General features: G+C 40.1%; 1 protein-coding gene across 1 annotated transcript in view; it reads right to left on the bottom strand.

Moving 5' to 3' along the window:
- RPS6KA6 (ribosomal protein S6 kinase A6) overlaps nucleotides 1-21,951 on the bottom strand; it is a 74,872-nt gene extending 52,921 nt beyond the window's left edge. The window contains exons 1-2 of the mRNA XM_005284541.4: nucleotides 21,727-21,951; nucleotides 7,584-7,643 (exon numbers count right to left, since the gene is read on the bottom strand). Coding sequence (XP_005284598.1) covers nucleotides 7,584-7,643; nucleotides 21,727-21,807 — 141 coding nt within the window. The 5' untranslated portion in view covers nucleotides 21,808-21,951. The remainder of the gene's footprint in view (nucleotides 1-7,583; nucleotides 7,644-21,726) is intronic.
- Between the last annotated feature and the right edge of the window lie 765 nt (nucleotides 21,952-22,716).

The following is a 22,716-nucleotide window of genomic DNA, read 5'->3' as shown; positions in this document are numbered from 1 at the left end:
CACTCTTTTCAAAGTTGAGTACAAATCTGATGTAGGGTAGGAGATTCACCAGGTCTTCAACTACTCTAGTTGCTTCTTGCAGGGATGGCACCTTCGCTCATAAGCAGTGCAGATGACAGTATGAAAATCTGTGGTGCAGCACAAAAGCAGCTACTATTAAGAAAACCCTGGGAGCCAAGGTGAAACCAAATGAGATGATGTATTGCTGATGTATTTAACCCAAGGTGAATGAGAGAAACTTCTGGTGAGCCACACAGTTAGAATATCAAATAAGCATCCTTCAAATGAAGTTAAGTGCTTGGGTCTACCACAATAATAGAAAAGGTCATTTGAGCCTTGAAATATTTGAAGGTGGAAGAGATCAGATCTGATGAGAAAAATGCTGACATTTCTTGAGCACTGCAAGCAGAAGTGAATAGGCTCCAGAGAATCTTGCCTGAACTGGCATTGAGCTCACTGCTTTCAAGTCCTGGAAGCGCCCAATTGCTACCCACTTCCTCCATATTAGTTTCCCATGCTCAGAAGCTATGTCTTGAGGGAAGACAGCTAAAACTCAATACATACATTATGATATTGCACCTCAGATACAGGGGTGACGGGAAGAGGAAAGCCAACCCTATCCTTTATGGGAGGATTGGCTTTCTGGCATCAAAATTTTTCCATGGCCAGTTTGAGGAATGGGAGAGCTACTGCCTAATATCATGCATCAAAGCGTCCAAGGTCAGATCTAAAGAGTCTCTTGAGGCAAGAACAGATATGGGAACTCTTACAGTGCTTCCTGTAAATAGACAATCTTTCTCCTTAAGGTCTTGATTTAAGGTATCCCCCCAAAAGCCTCTCCTTTGTCAAAAGCGACAATAAGATGTTGTTTTGTTTGGAAACCTGATAGCCATATTCAAACCTAGAGGGTCCTTCTACTCAAATTAACAGGCAGGAGTAAGGAAAAAAGTGTATGTTTCTGGGGGAAGTATCAAAGTCAAAACCCAAGGTTAGGAGTTAACTCATGAAGCTTTATGCCCAGACAAATAGGTTAATTTTTTCCTTTGGTGCAACTTTGGTTAACAACTGTAAAGTTAACTCTCTCTTGTGACAAAATCATTTCTCCTTTAACTATATTAAATGCCCAGAGACTTTATTAACACAGAAATAAGGTCTCCTACTGGTTTCTTGTGCCCTTCCAGAACGAGAAGAGTGGCTAAACTTAAACTTCTGAAAGGTAGAAAATACAAAGTTAAGGTACACGCCGGCCCTGGAATGTAGCTTAACTCTGCTTCTTCTGGAGCTGGCAACAACCACTGGAAATGGTTCAGTAAGGATGCTGCAAAGGTTAAACAAAGAAAGTGGTAGATTGTCCATCTCTTGATGTCTTGAAACCAAGACTGGATGCCTTCATTTTCCTCCCTTCACCATTCCCTCCCTAAAGGTCTGCATGGTTTCATACTCTGAATAACTGATACATATTTCGTTTTATTAGATGCCTCATAACTGATCTGAAAGATCTCTTCCCAATGTAAGTCACCAATCTACTGCAATTGTCTAGGCACATGAATCTTGCCGGCTTATAGAGAATAAGAACAGAAGAGAAAGAGGGATGAAAAGAAGAAAAAATAAATCAAAAGATTTTTTTAAAAGAATCATCACCACCCCCTCTCAGTTGTAGGACAGCACCTATCTCCCCTTTTGTGGAAGTGCTAGGAGTGGTCACTGCTACTGAAGCTTATGAACTGCTGAGGTGGCATCTTCATAATGCTGGCAAACAGCTTGAAAATTTGAGTGCAGGAACAAGTCAAAGCAGAGGGATTATAGGAGTAAATAGAGTGATTTGCATACACAGTAAGAGGTAAACTGTACATCTATAAGTACTTGCATTCGGCTAAAAACACTAGAGTACAAAGATCCATACACTGTACAACTGAGAATTTTGCAAGCTAGCTACCCAGAACCAAAGTGTGCAGGTGAATGGGGACAGTCCAGTTATGCAACAGGAAACATACCGTTTCTGCAAAATATGCTGTTTCACCAAAACTGAAATGTTTAGCAGAGATGTTTCCACAAAATTTTAGTTGGAAAGGTTTCTGAGTCCGAGGCAGAGAGAGAAAAAACACAGTTTAGCTCAGGGGTTCTCAAACTGGGGGTTGGGACCCCACAGGGGATTGTGAGGTTATTATATGGGGGGGTGGCAAGCTGTCAGCCTCCACCCCAAACCCCACTTTGCATTCAGCATTTATAATGGTGTTAAAAATATTTTTTAAATGTGTTTTTAAATTTATAAGAGAGGGGGTCGCACTCAGAGATTTGCAATGTCAAAGGGGTCACCAGTACAAAAGTTTGAGAACCACTGCTTTAGATGAATTGTTTGGGTACAGGCCTGTGATATGAAAGACCCTGGTTTCAAGTCCCTGCTCTGCTCGACTTGCAGTGACTTTGGATGAAAATTTTTCCCCTGAAGCAGACAGAGCAGAGATTTGAACATAGGTCTCCCACATCCCAAACCAGAACCCTAAGCATCAGGTCACAGAGCAACACTGACATACCTTCCGCCTGTCTTCTGACAAATCTGTTTTTCTCAAAAATCTTTGAAAAGTCTGTTTTCATTCCAAAGCAGAATGAGAACAAATTTTTAAATCTCAAAAGCTACCACAAAACAGAACTGTTGTGCTCCAGTCAGCTACACTGATTAGCATTTCAGCATAGCAAATATTAATCCACAAAGTCTGAGGGCACTGTAATAGGAGAAACTTTCAGATAAGAATTGAGCATTTGTTTTTCTTTCTTTTCCATTTCTTTCCACCTGTTAAGCCAGGGGTGGACAAACTACAGCCCGCAGGCCAGATCCGGCCCGCCAGCTATTTTAATTCAGTCCTCGAGCTCCCGCTGGGGAGCAGGGTCTGGGTCTTGCCCCACTCCGACGCACCAGCCAGTGAGTAGGATCAGGGGCTGCCCCACACAGCTCCTGGAAGCAGCTGCATGCCCCCCCGCCCCTGGCCCCTACGAATAGGGGCAGCCGGGGCTTCCGTTCTGCACGCTGCTCCCACCCAAAGCTCTGCCCCCTACAGCTCCCATTGGCCAGGAACTGCAGCCAATGAGAGCTGCAGGGGCGGTGCCTGCAGAGAGGCAATGTGCAGCGCCGCCTGGCCGTGCCTCCGTGTAGGAGTCAGAGAAGGGACATGCCGCTGCTTCTGGGGGCTGCTTGAGGTAAGCGCCGCCCAGAGCCTGCACCCCTGAGCCTCTCCCTGCGCCCAAGCCCCCTCACCCCCAGCCCAGAGCACCCTCCTACACCCCAAACTCCTCATCCCCAGGCCCACCACAGAGTCCTCACCCCCTCCCCCGCACCCCACTACCCAGCCCGGAGCCCCCTCCCGCACCCTGAACTCCTCATTTCTGGCCCCACCCCAGAGCCTGCACCCCCAATCAGAGCTCTCACCCCCTCCCGCACCCCAACCCCAATTTTGTGAGCATCATGGCCCGCCATTCAATTTCTATTCCCAGATGTGGCCCTCAGGCCAAAAGGTTTGCCCACCCCTAAGGTAAGCTAAGGAAGCACAGCACAACTTATTACATTTCCCTAGCCTCCACTTCCATACCACCCCTCAGTGTAGTCTGGTGGGAGCAGCTGGAAAGCTACTTCATTTTAAAGAAGTCTGGTTCTCTCTATCAGCACAAGGAAACAGCAGGTGAACCACACTGGTGCAAAAATCCCTAATGTAGACAATACATCCAAGCCTCAGTCCATCCAATACAAGAACCAAAAACGCCTTTCCAATTGGTTTTCATTCTACGCATATCAGGAATTTAAGGCTATGTCTACATTAGCAAGCTAACAGCAGCACAGCTGTACCGATGCAGCTGTGTCGCTGTAAGATCACTCATGTAGCCATTCTATGCCGACAGGAGACAGCTCTCCCATCTACATAATTAAACCACCCCCAATGAGCAGTGGTAGCTATGTCAGTAGGAAAGCGCCTCCCACCATAACACTGTCCACACCAGCACTTCTGTCAGTGTAACTTATGTTGCTCAGAAGGGTATTTTTTTTCCACACCCCTGAGCAACATAAGTTATACCAACAAAAGTGCTAGTGCAGACGTAGTGTAAGTTTTACTTTAAACAAAAGGCAGGAAAGAAATACTAGCAGCATTCAAGTTGTCTGGTGACAGCAAGAATTTTCTTAGTTATACATTTAACTGCCTAATGAAATCTTAAATAGCTGTTGATGCTTCACATTAAGACAGAGAAACATTTTACTTAGAAGCCTTTCTATTTCAACATCATGGTCTTCATTTTTGTTCCTTAATACTTAGAACATTTGCATGAAAACAAATTTCTTAAGAGTTCATCTGCTCTTATGTTTATCACCCACCTTGAATCATTATCCTCTGACATCACAATTGGTTGCTGTGGAAACTGACAGTTATTAAATGGGAAGTCAGGAGAAAAATTTGTTTTTCATGCTAATGTCAATTCAAATAAAGAATAAGTCGATATAAAGCACCCTTTATAAAGGTAAAACATTTATTTTAAGAAGCAGCTAATTTATTTTATATTTAGTATACTATTTAGTTAACTACTATTAGAGAGTTGCAACTTGGCACCTTTGCTTGAGCATGCAGAGACCTCTGCAACACCCGCATCAAAGAATGAATAGGTAAAAAAAAAAAAAAGTGCTCAGTTTTACCTTTTGGTGCATAAAAAAATTAACGAATTCCAATGCTGCTTTTAAAATTTTCAATTAGGTGAAGCAACTACCAAAATGTGGTACATCTGCAGTGGGTATTTGCTCTGGGCATGTCTACACAGTCAGTGCACAGCAAGCCAAGGTGTGAAACTACAACACACTAGTTGCCATGAAGATGCTCCTATCAGGCACTAGAAATTCTGTAGTGCACTTTTACTTTTGGGAGTAGCTTCAGCGAGTTAGTTTGCGGCAAGACAGTGTGCTACAGATTCACACTCTGACTTGTCCCCACTAACTTGCCCTTTGCAAATACATTTCACCACAAGTATAATTCCACATAATCTGACCTTGATCATAAGCTTTAAATTTTAATAGTTTTCCTCAAAGGGTCACTCTCAGATTAAAATTTTTCCCCAACAAATCTATTATTAAAACTGAAAATTTCTAAATGCTAATTTATTTTTCACCATTCCTCTTTATTCATTCAGGTTGAATACTGAAAATATATTAACACGTTTCTATTTTATTTCTAGTCTAGTCTCCCTCGATTACAAATCTGCTTAAGTGCTTTTGTGCTTTGCTGCCTGGGCAACAACATCCATTTCAGGGCTTAGCATGTGCCAAGCCTCACTGACTCGCTTGCTTGCATAACAGGTAGTTAGTTTCAACTGCTTAAAGTGGAGGTAATCCAGCACCTACAGTGATACCATTATCAGTTCTGGCTTGTTGCCCAATAATTTAGTTACTGCGTGAGGGGTGTTGGCTCCAAGCACCTCACAATCAGATCAAGCAAGCTCTGAGAGATTCCTTTAGTTCACGTAAAGCAAAGGGCTTTTATGCAACCCACTGCTCATCTCCGTTTACCATGTGGAACAGATTTCTACCAAATTGGAGGCTGTTTACTCCATTGTGCTGGAAGATGTACATACATAAAATAAGCGTTGTTGCCCCAGGCTTACAATCTACACCACTTGAAGACTCAGATATTTTGGTAGTAATGTAGTAGCACACAGACTGGCTATTATTACTTATAAGGTCTATTTGACACCTCTTCTCCAGCTGCCCATCCAGAAGCTATGGATATCATATTTGCTGAGAAACTACTTTTCCCATTATAAATTTAGGCTTTTTACTGTGGAAAATTACTTAGTTTCAGGTTGATTCCACACAGAAAGTACCAATATTCAACATGTTTTGGGGATGTAATTTGACAAAACGTTGGACAGGATCTGTCTTTTGTACAATATTTCTAAAAAGGCCATCTTCACAGAAAGGTCAAAATGACTATACCTTTGTTTTCAATAGGCAGGTTACACAACTTAGTATTTATCTTATGGAACTGAAAGACACTTCAGAAGATGTACAGCCAAACTACCAAAACAACTACAGTGAAAAGGGTGACTGAAGTTTTCAAAGTCAAAATAGTAATACATTAAGCTCTATCACCCAACACAAAATCTGCCATAACTGACCAAACAATGTCAGAAAGAATCTGGTCCAATAAAAGGTATTGCGGCACCCACTTTGTGTCTCAAACAATCCACACAAGTTCAGTATCCCTGTTCTAGCACCTGATGCTTCAGAGGGCATTGAAAACCACTTCATAAAAACATCTAATCTCTTGTTTAATGTAGTATAGAGCAAGACAAAGTTCTTTCCTAATCCCCGCCAGTGAGTAACTCATGCCCTGAAGCTTGACAAGTTTTCTTCCTTTCAAATCAAATCAAATTGACTCAACAACATGGGCTAGATCAATCAAAATATTTAAATTAAGTGGGTCTAGGAAGATTCACAGAATATTTAAGAATTCCTAACTAGCAGCCCAGGATCCAAACAGCCCAATAAAAAGAAACAGGCCACAATTTTTTAAAGTGACAGACTGTCAATTTTTGGGTACCCAACTTGAGACTCCTTTAAGGAGCCCATTTTACAGAAAGAGCTGAGAGTCTTCCTCAGAACCTTGAGAAGCAATGCAGTGTAGAGAAATAATTGAAAATGAGCTCTGTCCCCAATAAGAAAAACATCAAACTTCAGATGCTTGCTTTGAAATAAAACATCAGATATGTTGCTTTCAGGCTTGTGGCCAAAAGATTCACTCCAGGTATCTTAAAGAATTGCACCTATAAATATCAACAGCAGAGTCAAGCTCAGTACAGGACTCTTCTACCTTCTCCTTCAACCCCAAAGAATTGAAAAGGGAGCATTATACCTTGACCTAAATGGAGATATTATGAGCCAGTCATCTTGGCAAGGTTATATGTTACTTATGAGGATAAGGATGATCAGTCACCATCACCAGATATTAAGTGAACAACTTTGTGGAATGCAGGCAGCATAAGATATAACATCATAAAATGGAAATGGTTGTTGCCCAGTTTAAATCTGATACACATCCCAGGCATACTTCTGATCAATATTTGGGAGCAAGATGTATACTTTCACGCCTTGATCAGGAGAATGCCTGGAAGAAGTTATGCTGAAACTGAGGGCCATAATCCAATCTACTAAACTGGAGAAGGGATAACATTTTCCAGAAAAAAATGAACGTTAAGCATCTCAGGAAGATGTTTCGTTAGCTTTCAAAAGTCAAGAATGGGGTGCAGGCCTGCTTTTTTCTTTGGAATAAGAAAACCAGAATTAATCTCTTTGCTCTATTATGTATCTACTGTAAAATCAACAGTTGAGATCATCCCACAGAAATGAAAGATTAGGAAAGGGGCTGGGTTTTGACCTGGCCTCCAACTGGAAGGCAGCCTCAGTCAGTCATCTCCAATTGTTTATACTGCTTGCTTTGTGGCTCAAACCACGGTGCACAATTCCTACAGCGGGTAAATTTTTTAAAAGGACTTCCCCCCGGCTCTGTGCAAGCAATAAGCATCCAATACTATATTCATCAAAATGTACTTACATTGTAAGAATATGGTTCTCCTTCTTCCATGGGTTCATCCACCATTTTAAGACCATTCAGCTGGGAGGGAAAAAAGATTAAACATCAGCAGCAATGTTAGAGAGACAGGAGTAAATTAGAATAGCATTACAACACAATTCCAACAGAAATACATTCATTGCCAATCTGATTAATATTATAAAGCAAGCAAAAATGAAAGTTGGGTTTCCTGTTGGATTGACAACTGCAATTTTGAACCAGGTCAGACTACAAAGAGACACCGGCTTATTCATTTAACAAACTGCTTTGTAAATTTTGGTACGTTTGCTAGTTGACTGGGGATTAATTTAAAATAGAAGCTGTGCATAACACTTATGTCAGACGTTGCATACAGTGCCTTCCCCACTCTTGCTTGGAAATGTCTGCCACACAGTTTAAGAAACTGTAGCTTGCCAATGAGCTAATTTAGCGTTTAAGGAGGAAAGATTATGAACAGGTCTTAGATTTATCAAGAAGTTAAAATCAAGTATAAAATCTGTGTGTACTGGAATACTTTGAAAAATAATTTGAGATTCCATAACTATATTTCCTTAAAGTAATTTTGAAAATTGTTATATTTGCCATTATTCAAATTATCTAGATAATTCTAGCTTGGCAAATAGAGTAATTCTCAAACTTGGTGAGGTACTACCATGTCTAGTGGATGAATTGAGGTCCACAGGATTTTTAAAAATTGGGAACAAAGAATTATATAGATGCCACAGAGAAGGAAACTAGTCTGGGAACAGATCATTTTAAACAGCTGGTATTTAAAAGGAAAAGGAAAAATAGGAGTAATATTGTGTAGATTTAATAGAAACAATTTGTAAGAAAATGAATCTAGTTTAAATAAAACACTACCCCAGCCGTAACAGATAATCTTCCTTTTTCAGCTTCTCAACCAACTAAAAGTACAGTAAGCCAACATACTAAACACATTTAATTTATAAAATTAGTAATGTAGATGTCCTGTAGTTAAACTTTTCCCCCCTCATTAACAAACACTAAATTTGGCCTAACAGTTGAAATTTAAGAAACACAAAAATAAAAGGATATGCCCTGCTTTAACATGCAATGTATTAATTTAAAAACTGGAAAAACCTGGTGAAAAGGGTGAGGCCAATTATTCATTTTGATATAGTAATTACCATGCAATTCAAAAAACTAGTAATTATCACAACATCTCCACCCTCATGTGGCACACACATCACTCAGGAAAATGTTAAATAATATAAATATTATGAGAAACATGTTAGTAAACTCATAATTTTTTTGTTTCTGGACATGAAAATTCAAGCAATACATTAGATTACACAGCTAAATACAAGCCAGATTTTAAATTGTATCTAAAATATCAAGAGAAAGAATAGAATGTTTACCAATACATCTCTTCCTTCACTGTTGCATGTGATTTTTAGGAGAAGTTTAATTCTTGAATTCGTGAAATCTGATGCAAACTAAATCTGAAATCTGGTTAGCAAGATGCAACCCAGAAAAAAGCAGTAGTATTTTTATTTATTTATTTATTTATTTTTAAATGTACTCAAAATGCTGTTCAGTGCAAAAGTTGAGGTTTTGGCTAACTTCAGTCTCTTCCTAGTTTTTTTTTATCAGAGTTAGATGATTTTTTCACATTAAACAACTCTCTCTTAATTTGACCGCTGGTTAATCAGATGCTAGTCAGTTCTGCCCCCTCTTCCTAACATGCACACACTCCACTCCCTCAAGACTGCAGATCCCTATGCTACTACCTGAAGTTTCTGGATACTTCCAGAACACTTTTAAAAACAGCTTGCTTCTGAACTGTATACAAAAAGTCTTATAAGTGAGAAACCTTAGAGGGGAAAGTCAACATGCTACCACATGCTACCTGGAGCTGTGCGCGTGCATGTACATATACACATACACATTGTACAACTTCTCTCTTGTGCACTCTGCCACTTGATTTACCAGACTTATCAGTCTTTTATTATTATTATTATTATTTTACTTTTAAGTAAATTTAGTGTTCATGAAAATTGCCATAATGACAACTCTGGAGAGCGAGCACTGTTTATCCACAACAGAAGTACAATTCAGTATAAGCAGAAGCTTCTCCATGCCACCCTGTTCTGGAGGCGCTGTTGAAGGTATCAGGTGTTACTATCAATCTCGACTGGAATGTAAAAGGCTTTGTATCCCATATACAATACCGGAACCAAACAACTACTAGTTTTAGAGGTTTTAAATAATACAAATGTACATATTACTTTCTCCATGAAAGACTTTTATTAGACAACATTTTTGTATGCAAGTCATCATTACAATCAATGGGTTAGTGATCTTGTTATTGATCTGTGGACCTTCTATAAGGCACTCTGATATCAACAGTAAGGTGTGGCCAAAACTTCAAACCTGGTTACCTAAAATTAAGCTCCCGGATCCATATTTAGGCACCTACATTTTAGTGGCCAGATTTACAGGCATGCCAAACACTTGTAGACGACCCCCATAAGAGCTCAACTTTAGGCAAGCAGGCATGAAAACTTTGGTCAACGCCTAGATGTATTTTCCCCCCAAAAAAATCTATTATGCTGTTCAGCATACTTTCCACACATCCTGCATATCCATACTTTTGCATTCCTGTCAACTCAGATACAGTAAATTACTGAATTTAATGGCAGGTAGTCAAAAGTTACCTTAATTAGCAGTTTCCTGTTATATGTTTTGTCTCTCCAATACAGTATTCGTTTTTTCTGTCCATTCTCTTTCTTTATCTAACTTTAAAACTCACTCTATTGGGCCCAGTGAAGTATACTAGAATATGTCACATCCCAAGGTTATTGCTACTAAACCACAGTTTCACCTACTGAACTCTGTCAATGTGGCTCACTACTTAGACTTCATAAAAACAAGCTTTTGGCTCACCAAAACTTGACTCACCTACAGTGTGCACTTTTAAAACATTTTTCAGATAAGCTTTCAGATCAATCCACACACATGACTGCAAATTTAAAGACTAAAATGTTGCAAACAAACACTTTCTATCATCCTCAAATTCCACCTCTCTTGTCAAGCATTTACTAGAGAAATTTCCTTTTAGTTTTAACTCCGTATACCAACTTTTTAGTCCAAAGAAATATTCAAGTTTATAAATCTGGTTTTACAGTCTGACATTGTTGTAGACTACAATGCTGAATTATTCACTTGTGAACTATAACCACCATTCCTCAAACAAATCCTCAAATAAACCCATGGACTGCAAGCCACAATCCAGTAGTTTTAAACAAGGGCACAAACTTTGTGCTATTGACCTACAAAAAGTCAAAATTATGACAAAATAAGTCACAAGCTTTTTAATATTCTGTAGAATTACTTACATTCAGCAAAAGTTTTAATATTCAGCATTATGTATTACCTTACATAAAATGCTATACAGCAAAGCTACTAAATAAAATATCAATCCTAACTCCCACACTTAAAGAAAAACAAAACAAATACTAACTTGAATTCTGGCTTTTCAGATTACTTTTTTCAGTAGAAGTTATTACTGCCAACTTGCTTATCCATTGAGATATATTCAGCTATTTTTAATAAAGTTGCTGATTGTTATATACAAAGGATAAAGGAATTATTCTAGCTCACCAAGTAAACAACATGTATCTATTGAGGTGGGCACAAAATTAAGTTTAGAACATTAGATCCTTGGGTGCATTTATCTTCAGAAAATGAATGTGAACTAGAAAACACAGGCTAATCCTTTCACAGGAAACTTGTGAAAGGAAACAACATAGCTAGTGAGAACCAACAAGTGCCATCAGAATAAGAGACACTAGAATCACTCAGCTGTTCAGTATTTAACTTCTTTGTAATTATTAAAAGGCTATTAAACCATCAACTCAAAAGCTAACTGCAGCAATACTTTTCAGCAAACTGTATAAATTTAAAAAGGTGCTCTAGATTACTGGTAGTACAGATTAAAAGAAACCTCTGCATACAAAAAGACAAGACTAAAGTCATATCATATAAGCCAAGACAACACTAATGGTGAAAACTTACTTTTTCAGTTGAACAGCTCTGAAGGTCCAACCAACCTTTCAATGCCAAACTGCCTGTCTATATGAAGTTAAAGTGTAATTTGCTTTCTAATTTAAATACATTGCTACAGCTTCAGTGGATCCCGTGACTGGTTGGGAGTGCACTGTATTAATTTGGGAGACTACATTAATGTTTTTTTTATTTCCTTTAAATCAAGCCTTTTGGCTAAGTAGGGCTGAGATATGTCTACTAGAGTAAAATATCGTATTACACAACAGCCTGAGTTCCATAACTCCTCCAACAAGAAAAACTCAATGTCATCACAGGCCCCTTAAAAAAAATAGCCACAGTAGTTCTAACACTACTAAAGTTGTCTCAGCTTGTTTAGTGAGTTTGTTTTGCTTTAATATGCCTGGAGGTTTTAGCAATAAGAAGAGAAGAGCAGAAGTGGAGCACGCCAACTGGTTGACAACAATTCCAAACCATGAGGGAATCCAATTCTCAAAGGTCAAAAACTGGTTGGATTACCCCTCTACTTAAAATTCTTCATTTTCGTCTTTCCAACAGAATTAAAGAATAAAAGAAAAATGAAAGCAGCAGAAGTGGGCATTTTATAAATGCAGTACCACCAGGGGTGCAGGATTAAGATCTACAGTCAACCAGGTAAAGCCACCACATATAAAGGGGGTTCATAAGTTTGGAGCAACAGATAAAAACAATGCATTTAGATCTCTCAAATTTTTTTACTTGTGACCCCTTTCACATAGCAAGCCTTTGAGTGCGACCTCCCCTTATAAATTAAAAACACTTTTTTATATATTTAACACCATTGTAAATGCTGGATGCAAAGCGGGGCTTGGGGTGGAGGTTGACGGCTCGCAACCCCCCCATATAATAACCTCGTGATCCTCTGAGGGGTCCTGGTCCCCAGTTTGAGAACCCCTGACGTAAAAGCTTCTGCTAAATACTATGCTTCCATGAAGATGGTCTTCACTCTTATAATACTCCTGACCATGCTATGTCACTGCAACTATATTACTCAACTGTATCTGTACCCCTGCCTGAAATGTCATCACTGTGGTATCTGGTCACCTGAGTTGCATATGTTAGCTATCTTATAGTACAGACTTTGCATGCTTCCAGAAGGGGATGTAGGTATAAGTCTCATTTGACACTGTTAAATAGATCTGGATGTAAAGCAGGAATTCCATTTTGCAAAATATTGAGATTTTGACATTTATTTTCATTCTGATGTGGAACAAAAACAGACCTTTCAAAAATTTTAGCCAAAAAAAAAAAAAAAAAAATACCAAGGCACCCCAGAACAATCATCAGTCCAATGACTACGGCATTCGCATGGGATGTGGGAGATGCTGGTTCAAGTCCTGTTCTGCCTAATCACCAACTATAAAAAAAAAAATCTTCCTTTGGCCCAATGAATATTTAACTATTCATTCAAAGTGGAACAACTACAACGGTAGACTGACTTTATAGCCTGTGGTTATGGCACTCATCTGAGATGTGGAAGACCAGGTTCAAGTCAATCATTCACTGGGCTACTGGCTATTGTGGGGTATTTCTGTGTCTCCCTCCCACCCCCTTCCAAATGTTTTGTTGAAACCAAAACATTTCCAAGAAAAGTAATACTACTATATGGAGATATACCTATCTCATAGAACCAGAAGGGACCCTGAAAGGTCATTGAGTCTAGCCCCCTGCCTTCACTAGCAGGACCAAGTACTGATTTTGCCCCAGATCTCTAAGTGGCCCCCTCAAGGATTGAACTCACAACCCTGGGTTTAGCAGGCCAATGCTCAAACCACTTACCTATCCCTCCCCCACTGAGTTTTGTGTTAAAAAAAAAAAAAATCAATACTTTCCACCAAGAAAAAAAATATAAAAAAATTCTTAACCAGCTCTAATAGTAAGTGACCAAATGAGGAAGTTAATTATGGAGATTATTAGGGTCACTATATATGGAACTCAATTCTAACGATGAGTCTTGAATAGAAACTCCGCAATACCTGGAAGGATAGGTGAGACAAGGAAGAGGATGGTCCAGTATCTAGGACATGAACCTCGGACTCTGGTTAAATCTTCTGCTCCACCAGGGCTGTGTAACCCTGGGCAAGTCACTTAGTCTCTCTCTGCTTCAGTCTCTATCCATAAAAATGGAGACAATATTACCTCCGCTCATGGTGTATCAAGAGGATAACTACCTTAAAGATGGAGACATGCTCAATACTACAGTAACGAGGACCATATGTTTAATTTAGGTAGGTAGGGAAGATTTGGGCTGTGTAGCTCACAGCAGTCTATGTAGCTAAAAGATGTTAACATTTCTTAAGTCCTTTGTATACCACACATATAACTAAGTTATTGGGGCAAGTTACAAAATGTTTGGTCCCTGATCTAGGTTCAACTGTATGAAGTATGAATGGGATCTCACCATGCCCCATAACTGGATTAAATCCCTGAATAGCCCAAAACCAAAGATTTCACCAGCTGTAAGGACATAGTAAGGCTCCTTCCACACTAGAAGCTTCAACTAGATTGGGGCAGCTGCACTGTAAGTGTGTCCCATATCAGTTATAGCGAGGGCCCTGCATAAATCATGATTTCACAGAGTGCATGGAAGTGAAAAATGCACTGAAACTGTTATTTTAATTTTGTTTTTAAAGATAAATGTCTACAAAGTCTTTAGTACAATAAAATCACCTTTGCTAGTCAATTTCAAGGACAGAATGAATTTCACAAGTATCCTTAGTCAAAATTAACTAAGTTTACTGGTAATAGTCATTCCATTCTCAAAATTGGCTAAATTTAAATTGAAAAATTCTTTGTCCATTTTATGATGGAAAGACAGTAGTTTATAGAACAGTATTTAGTGTACGGAAGGAAACTGTGGTCCATAATGGAAATGCAGAAAAGAGGTAGTGTAGCACCCGGATGATTGTGTTTACGGAGGTTATTGGAAGACAGAGGATGGACAATGAAATAGGTAAGATTTAAAGTTGATGGGGATGTATTTAACTTGTTCCTTAACTTAATGAAGAGGTCTAAATATGTAAATCAGTTAATATCCCAGATGACAGTTGTATTAACTAGCATATAATGATATTCCTTGAGCTAGAGCTGCAGCAAAGTTTCTTGCAAGCTATCCTGGTGGACTACTTCAAGTCATCTAAAAACCAGCACTGGTCTCTTCAGAGGTTCATACTCCACAACAAACAATTCCAAGATAAGCTACCCCAACTTCTAAAGAGTAAACAAAAACACTAAATACCCATTATTATGGTTTGTAGTTACACAACTAGCATTAATTCACTGGTTTCAGATACTGATAAAGGTATTTGTGTGCTTAGATTTTTTGTAAAACCTGTTCTCATTTATGTCGATTTTCACAAAGTTGTCTATCATTACGGTGCTTAAGCACTGACACAAGTTATAAACACAAGTTATAAACGACTACTACGCCTCTCAATTCTTATATCTTCAAAAACAGATTATAAATCTTGTAAACTTTCAGCCAAACACAAATTTAGGTACTTAATTCACCTTCCCAGACTGCCAATATTCATAACAGTTGTATGCCTAGTCTCTAGATACTCTGCCAATAGTGTACACCAGTAATGGTTCAGTATTTAACAAAATATGAAAAAAACAAATTTAAAAGGATGTCTTATAAACAGCAGCCAAAATCAAAGCGATGCACACTTGTTTCAAACTGATACAACAATGAGCACCAGAAAAAAAGATGCAGAGAATTGGCACAACAACAGAAACAGTAAGGCTTAACTCATATACATAACAATATTTGCCTTCTCCAAAACTAACAGCATTATCTTAAGCAAATATCCCTTTTGTTATGATTGAATAATTTCATTTCTGGTCTCTGTTATTCTGGTTTATTTCCTTGTGGATTTTAACCAATGAAAAGATAGTTTTCCCATGTATATATCTATTCTTCAAAGAGCTTACAGCATGGGTAAAACAATTTACAAAACTAATAGATGCTATCTGAAGAGACTGACAGATGTAATAAACCAAATTAAAAGACATAGGATTTTGAAGTTAACACTAATTCTAATTTTGCATATTACCACCTTTATTTGATTAAAGGCTGATTAATACCCAATTTAAGTACCTCTTTTCATTTCTTAATTCATGTGACGTTTCCAAACAGAGAAATGTTCAATTCCCCCTTACTCTCTTCAAAAGAAAATGCTAAAGTACTACAAGAATTCTGGAATAGTATCATAACACAAAAATGCAATATTAGTACAAGTAAATTATTCATTTTAATTATATTTTAAAAGATTGAGTTGAAAACTGAATATATGTTGTAAACAAACAAGTTTACTTATGTTTCTTAGTAATGCCAGAATTCTCTTGTCTTCTATGTGTATCTGGCTAACTTCTCTAGAATCAGTGAATTGTTCAATATAATCTAATTGTTCAAAAACGCATCACATCTAAAAGACCCAACCCACACAACTTCTTAGAGAGTTACAGCTTCTGGTAGGTACATGGAGGCCTTCTTGCATTTGTACATAAAACAGTTATCTTTACAATTAGCTTTGAGGTTCTAAATACATTGTGAGCATAAGTACAATGTTCATTTTGCTTATATTGCCCAACCTATTAGTGACTGCAATAAGTTTTCCACTTTTAACAACAAACAAAATTGTTTGCTGAATGGCAAGAAGTTAAAAGCATCTTCTAATCTTACAGGAACTTTATAACCCAAGCATATTTTGGTATGGGCCCTTGAACAGAAGGGGTTCATACTCAACAGGATTTCAGGTTTTGTTGAATGAATTTTTTAAAATAAAACTTGTCAATCTGTTTCAATATGAGAAAGTCAAACATTTGTTATAGATATGATAAGGTAACTAGAAATGCAGAGTGAAATAGATTTCCTAGTGTTATTTTACATGATTTCACTACAGAAATACACAAAAGCACAATGAAAGGCATCCTACAGGTTTAATTAACCTTCAAAAAATAGAAGCATATTTTGGTATGAGTAACTTGATGAAATTCACTTGACTTATCTTGAAAGAAAAAGTGGCCATAGCCACTACAGCCACTATAAAGGTGACCTGAAAAAGAGATCATGACCTGTTTCTTTCTTTAAGGTGTATAAATAAGATTAGAAAGATGTTCTACCTCTCCCCTCACAAAAATATCCACTTTTTTTTTTTAAACGTAAATTCAATCCTTGATGACTGTTTCCAAGGGAGAGTCAATGGACAAATAAAGCAGTACATCAAAGAAATCATATGTGAAACTGAATAGGAAAGAGGAAGTTATTTTTATTTAACATGTTGTTCCACATTTAAGTAAAGCTCCTGCACACACACAAATAAAAAGTAGTTTCTTTTGGTTTTGGGTGGGTTTTTTTGTTTGTTTGTTTTTTTGGTAAAGATTTGACACCAAATCCCTTTCAATAAGAGCTTTAAAAAGCTCACAATGTACATATAAAGAGCTCTGTCATAGTACCTTTCAGACCACCTTTCAGGTGTTTCATATATCATAAAGAAGCAATTACAGGGCACAACTTCTCCTTCAGATTCCTCCTAAATTGGCTTTAGCGCCAACTCAAATGAATGGATAAGACGTAATTCAAGTGGACCAAAAAGTCAAATGAAAAGGCATGAACCAAACTGAGAATCTGGCTCTGACTCTACAATTGTATCGGGTCAAACAGATCCTTGCACTCACATTGGGCTCCACTAGCTCCAATGGGGATTTGGCCAAACTGTAGGATCAAAGCCAAATTCTCAAAGTTCCATTCATGTTCTCATCTTGGGAGAAAGATTACATTTGCAGAAGAATTATTAAAAAGGACATGGCCAACATGACACTTTAAACAGTGTCCTGATCACTTTCACATTCTAGTTCCCATGAGTATACTGTTATTACTGCATATATATTTATAAGCAAAAACTTAGTTTTCATCTATTTAACATCATGAAAACATTTGTGTATATTGACTGTTGTAAAAATATATTTCATTCGCCATACATATGAAGCCTAAACTACTTGACAGAGATCCTTAACTCATCACTCATTAAAAAAAAAAGACAGTTAATGTCAGTGATTACTAAGTGACTTCTCATTTTTGTCACAAGAACATAAGAATTACTACACCAGATGAGACCAGAGTCCATTTAGTCCAGTGCCTCTGATGCTTCAAAGGAAAAGTGCAGAAAAATCATGAAGTGGACAACTGTGGAATAAATTATCCATAGGGAAAACTTATTTCTAATTCCTCAGAGGTTGGTTTTATGCCTTGAAACAACAGTACTTCCCATAATAAATATTTTATTTTCCCTCCTAGATTGTCAGTTCAAAAAATAAGTGCCATTTCATTGGAAATGTATTTATCTACCTTAAAACATGGGATAAATTTAGCCAACAAGCATATCCTCAAAGATAATTTCTGAATGGTCACCAACAGACTGGAGCACTGATACTAGAGTAAATGGCCTGCCCTGAAAAATATGTTATTGAAAAATCATCACTATTAACTCCTTGCAACTCCACAGAGTCCATGGTCACTTTAGACCCTCCAAATTGAAAACATGAAGTGGAATGATGCAGTACAAACTAAGGTTAATTCTACACGTTTACATACAGGATCAAACCCCGCCGATATAAAAAAGATTTAACTCAAAATAAACTACAGTTTAAACCCGGTTACTGAGTGAACAGGGACTTCCTAAAAAGAACTCAAAAATGCTATTATATGCGTGTGATCCAATTAATACAAAATAGTATATTGCAAAATGGTAAATATTTGCATTTTTAGTTTATGAAAATGCAGCTGCAAGGAAAAGTCCTTTATGCATTTAAAACATAAAAGGAGAATATAAAATAAAGACTTGAATTACAGTGCATCCAAATATCTAATAGAGAGTTGTGTGACTTCATGACAAACAGTTCATTAGTCTTGCTATTTGTGATTCATCCTAAGCCGTTTATGATTTCTCAAGTTTGTTATTTACAAAAGTTATTCAGTGAATCACTTTGTACAATTAAAAGGCCAGAAATTGTATGAACAGTTTGTTATAAATATTCAAAATTAGACATCTGAGCTGTTTTGGTTGGACATATGTCACATGGTACATTGGCTTCCTGAGCATAACTCTTGGAATCAGGTTTCTAACAAGGTCCACTGCCAATTTCACATTTCCTTCTTTAGTCCCAACCCAGCAAAGCACTTAAGCACAGCGTAGCCCTGCTGTAGTCAGTATGAGCACTGAGGCTAAACCGGTCTTCTCCAAATATTGCTGCTAGCAAACTCATGTGCTAGAATATTTGTGGAAAGCTAAAACTGAACACAAAAGCAACAGGAACACAGTCAAAGAAAGTCAGCTAAAAAAATTGCAATATTTGTTGTAGTCGCTTATAGTTGGACGATGTAAAGTATGTACATTTAAAAAATGTGCAAGTTTAAGTACTTATCTATAACACCACCTGAATTTCACCTTTTTAAAACATATGGATATATTATAGTACTAGTTGAAAACAGCTGAATGATGGCATGTAAATTCTTCAGAATAAAAAAATATTTATTGCTTGAGATGCAGTTCTATTATTTTAACAAATCGTAGTATAACTACAATCTTCATACAACCTGCAACGGAATGTTTTTATCCAGACATCCATTGTTACTATTATAATAGTATTTTTCTAAATTACTTAGATACATAGACTGTGATTAAGTATTAAATCACTAGAATATTTAAGCGTGTGTACAGCTATAGTAATTACAGTGCTTAGAAACAGCACTCTGTGGACACACTACAGAAAAAGAATAAAATACAACAGAATTAAAGGCTCCCTCTGGTTTTCTTGCTGAAATGAAGTACCATACTTTTTTATGTATAAATGTGCATTATCAGATAACATAACTTCTGCAAGATCCTCCAATAATAGTGCCTCATTCCCTCCTTAATATCCAAGGCATACTTTATGTATGTTTGTACTTAGAGACGCACGCACTGTGTTACTAAGTACAGCCCGATGTACCACAGGAAGTGAGTGAGACCTGTTTTTAGAAGCTTTACTTACAAAACATCTTCCATATGTGTAACATGTAAATCAATCCCTCAGACACATATGTGTGATCATTCAGTTCAACCGTCTTACCTGATAACTCTGGAAACCCAGATTCCAGTGCACTTCTGATTTCTACATTTAAGTGCATAAAAGAATAATACTGAGCTGTTACACACTACTAGATAAATACAGTACTAAATATGTATTTTAAAATTACACAGTGCAGCTAAATCACATTTGGTGCTCCACTTCTGGCCAGGTCTCTATTTAAGAGGAAGTAAGGAAACTTTAAGGCTTAAGCCTTATTTAAACTCCTCTAGCAAGAGCTTCTTTGATTTTACTGTAAAACTGCTACGGTCCCAAACCCTTGCTAAACTCAGACTTCTCCCTGTAAATCACTAATTGGTAGGTACTCTATGGTTATTTAATGAGAAATGTGGTAGTAGCCTCTATATCCAGGCACAAAAATACAGGCTAATTGGTAAAATTATGCAATCAGAAAAACCCAAATAAATGTCTAACAAAACTGTAACAGCAGCAAGAGCATTTAAATTACCAGGATAGTTTATAGAAAGTCCTATACCAAACAGCATTTTCTCCACCACAACCTAATAGCTTGGCAATTAAGTTAAACACACAAAGAACTGCGCACCACACCAAATTAACATCGCACACTCAATGACCATTAATTCATCCAAAGAGAAGCTGACACTGCTATAACTTTGCAAGTGTTACAGGTAGTATAAATCCATGAGAGAAGAGGTTTGTCAGTTCCTGCTGAGCCCAGAAACAGTAACCAGCAGGGCTCTGGGTATAAGGAGGTGGCAGCTAACTGAAGGGGATGGGAACAGTTCAAGGTGGTGGTTTAGAAAGTGACTGGGGCCTCAGGAGAGTAGTTGAGGGGATGAGTTGAGGCAAGTCTGATTCTTTGGGATGGACTAGTTGATGGGCACTTTGAGACCTCAGGAATGCAGGGCTCAGGGTGATGACTGAAGGGGCAACTTAGGGTGGGTAGGGTCTCAGGATATGAGGTTCAAATTCACTGTGTAGCTAGGATCTAGGGGTGGCTGAGGATGGCCAGGATGAGTATGCAGGATCTATTCAGTATGACTGGGAGCAGTAGGAAAATGAAGAACAGACAGGCACTTGGGGTGGCTGGGGGCAGCAGGATTGGAGTAACAGACAGGAGGGACCTAGCTGGATTGTTTCAGGCAGAAGAATTGGGATGAGGGGCAAGTGGTCTCTTGGAGGCCAGTAGGATAAGGATGAGGAACAGCAGAGCTCTCGTGGGAGTCACAGACAGATCTACGGGTGAAGGGCAGATAGACTCTTGGGGGTCAGCAGCTGGGAACAGCAAGATCAGGATGGGGCAGGTGGGCTCTCAGCGGATGGCAGCAGGATCTAGGGCAGAGGGGCACATGGGCTCTTTGGGACACCATCCAGGTGAAGTATAAGCAAGCTCTCCAGAGGTGGCAGCAGAATCCTGCAAGGGTGGAGACACACATGGGCTCTGAGGGGAACTAGAGGAGGAAGAGTGTGCAGAAGAATTCTGCAGGGGGGTTGCTAGACTTGGGCTACGGGGGAGCAGGATCTAGACGTGAAGGGCAAGGAGGCTCTCGGGGGGAGCAGATGGGGGGGGCTGACAGTCTCTTGGTGGGGGGCAAGTGAGCTCTCTAGGAGACAGGACCGGGATGGGGAACAATGGGGACTGACAGGACCAGGATGGGGGGCAGGTCTCGGGGGAAGGATCAGAATGGGGGGCAGGTGGGCTCTCTAAAGGATGGGATCGGGGGCAGGTGAGGTCTGACAGTCTCAGGGTGGGGGGCGGGCAATCTTGGGGTAGGGGTCAGGTAGACTCCCTGGGGCAGATCGGGGGTGAGAGGCAAGTAAGGGCTGATAGTCTCGGGTGCTCTAAGCTTTTCGCTCTCCGGCCCGCTGCCCCAGCAACCAGACCCACGCGTGGGAGCGGGGCGGAGACAGCAGGTGCCCGCCGGGCGCCCCCATTCCTACGGCGCCCCCCCCGCAGCCCCGCACTGACCTCACCACCACTCATGCACAGCTCCATTTTGTGGCAGGGCTCCGGCTCCTCCGCGTCCTCCAGCGGGGCGAACGGCACCATGTCCTCGCGCCCGCTAGCCGGGGAGCCGCCGCCGCTCGCAGCCGCTGTTCATGTCCCGGCTCCGCGGCGGCGGCTGCTGCTTCTGCGGCCTCAAGGGCAGCGCGCTGCCGAGCCGGCGGGTCCCCTCCGCCGGCCCATAGAGCGCGGCGGCGTCGCAGGAACTGGCTCTGCTGCTACTGCTCTCCGGCGGGGGCGGCTCCGCCCTGCCCGCACCGCGCCCCCTCCCCCAACATGGCGGCCGGGGAGGGGGCGGTACCGATGCAGCATGGGAATGACGTCAGGCCGGGCTGGAGAATCCCCGGCACGGGGACGGAGGGGTGGGAGGCGCACGTGGAGCGGGCGGTGTGGGGGAGGCGGGGGATGACGTGAGCCATGGCGTGGGTGTGATGCACGTCCTTTGTAATGTCCTCAGCGGGCTGCGCATTCGGAGCCTGGCCGCTGCGCGGGGGGCGCCCTTCCCCCTCCCCCGCCCGCGAGCCTGGCGAGCGTCGACCCGCTGCATAGCGAGGGGGACCCGGCTCCAGGCCAGCAGCCCCTGCGCCGGAGGATGCTGCCTGCACCCGCCCTGGGGCTGGATCCCCGCTGCACGACCCGTGGGGACAGCTTGCGTGGGGGTGCCCCGTCCCTGCAGGACGGTGACAGCCCAGAGCCCCCGGGGGTAAAAAGCACACCGGGGCCAGAGGCGACCCTGCACAGGGTGGGGTGTGATCCTGGTACTGCTGCTGATTGCTGTCAGTGGAAGTTAGGGGGACCACACCTCCCGCTATGATCAGGACCATACCTCCCCCCTACTCCCCTGCAAAAAAAAAGTGTCCTTGTATTTCACACTTGCTATCTGGTCCCCTTAGTGGGCGTTTTGCCTGGGGAAAATTGAGTGAGGACTGCAGGGTTTGGCCCTGTTGCAGAGAA

This window comes from Chrysemys picta, chromosome 9 (genome assembly GCF_011386835.1).
Source record: "Chrysemys picta bellii isolate R12L10 chromosome 9, ASM1138683v2, whole genome shotgun sequence".
Taxonomy (NCBI): Eukaryota; Metazoa; Chordata; order Testudines; family Emydidae; genus Chrysemys; species Chrysemys picta.
Note: the sequence above shows the minus strand (reverse complement) of the source record. Positions and strands in the feature narration are given on the sequence as shown.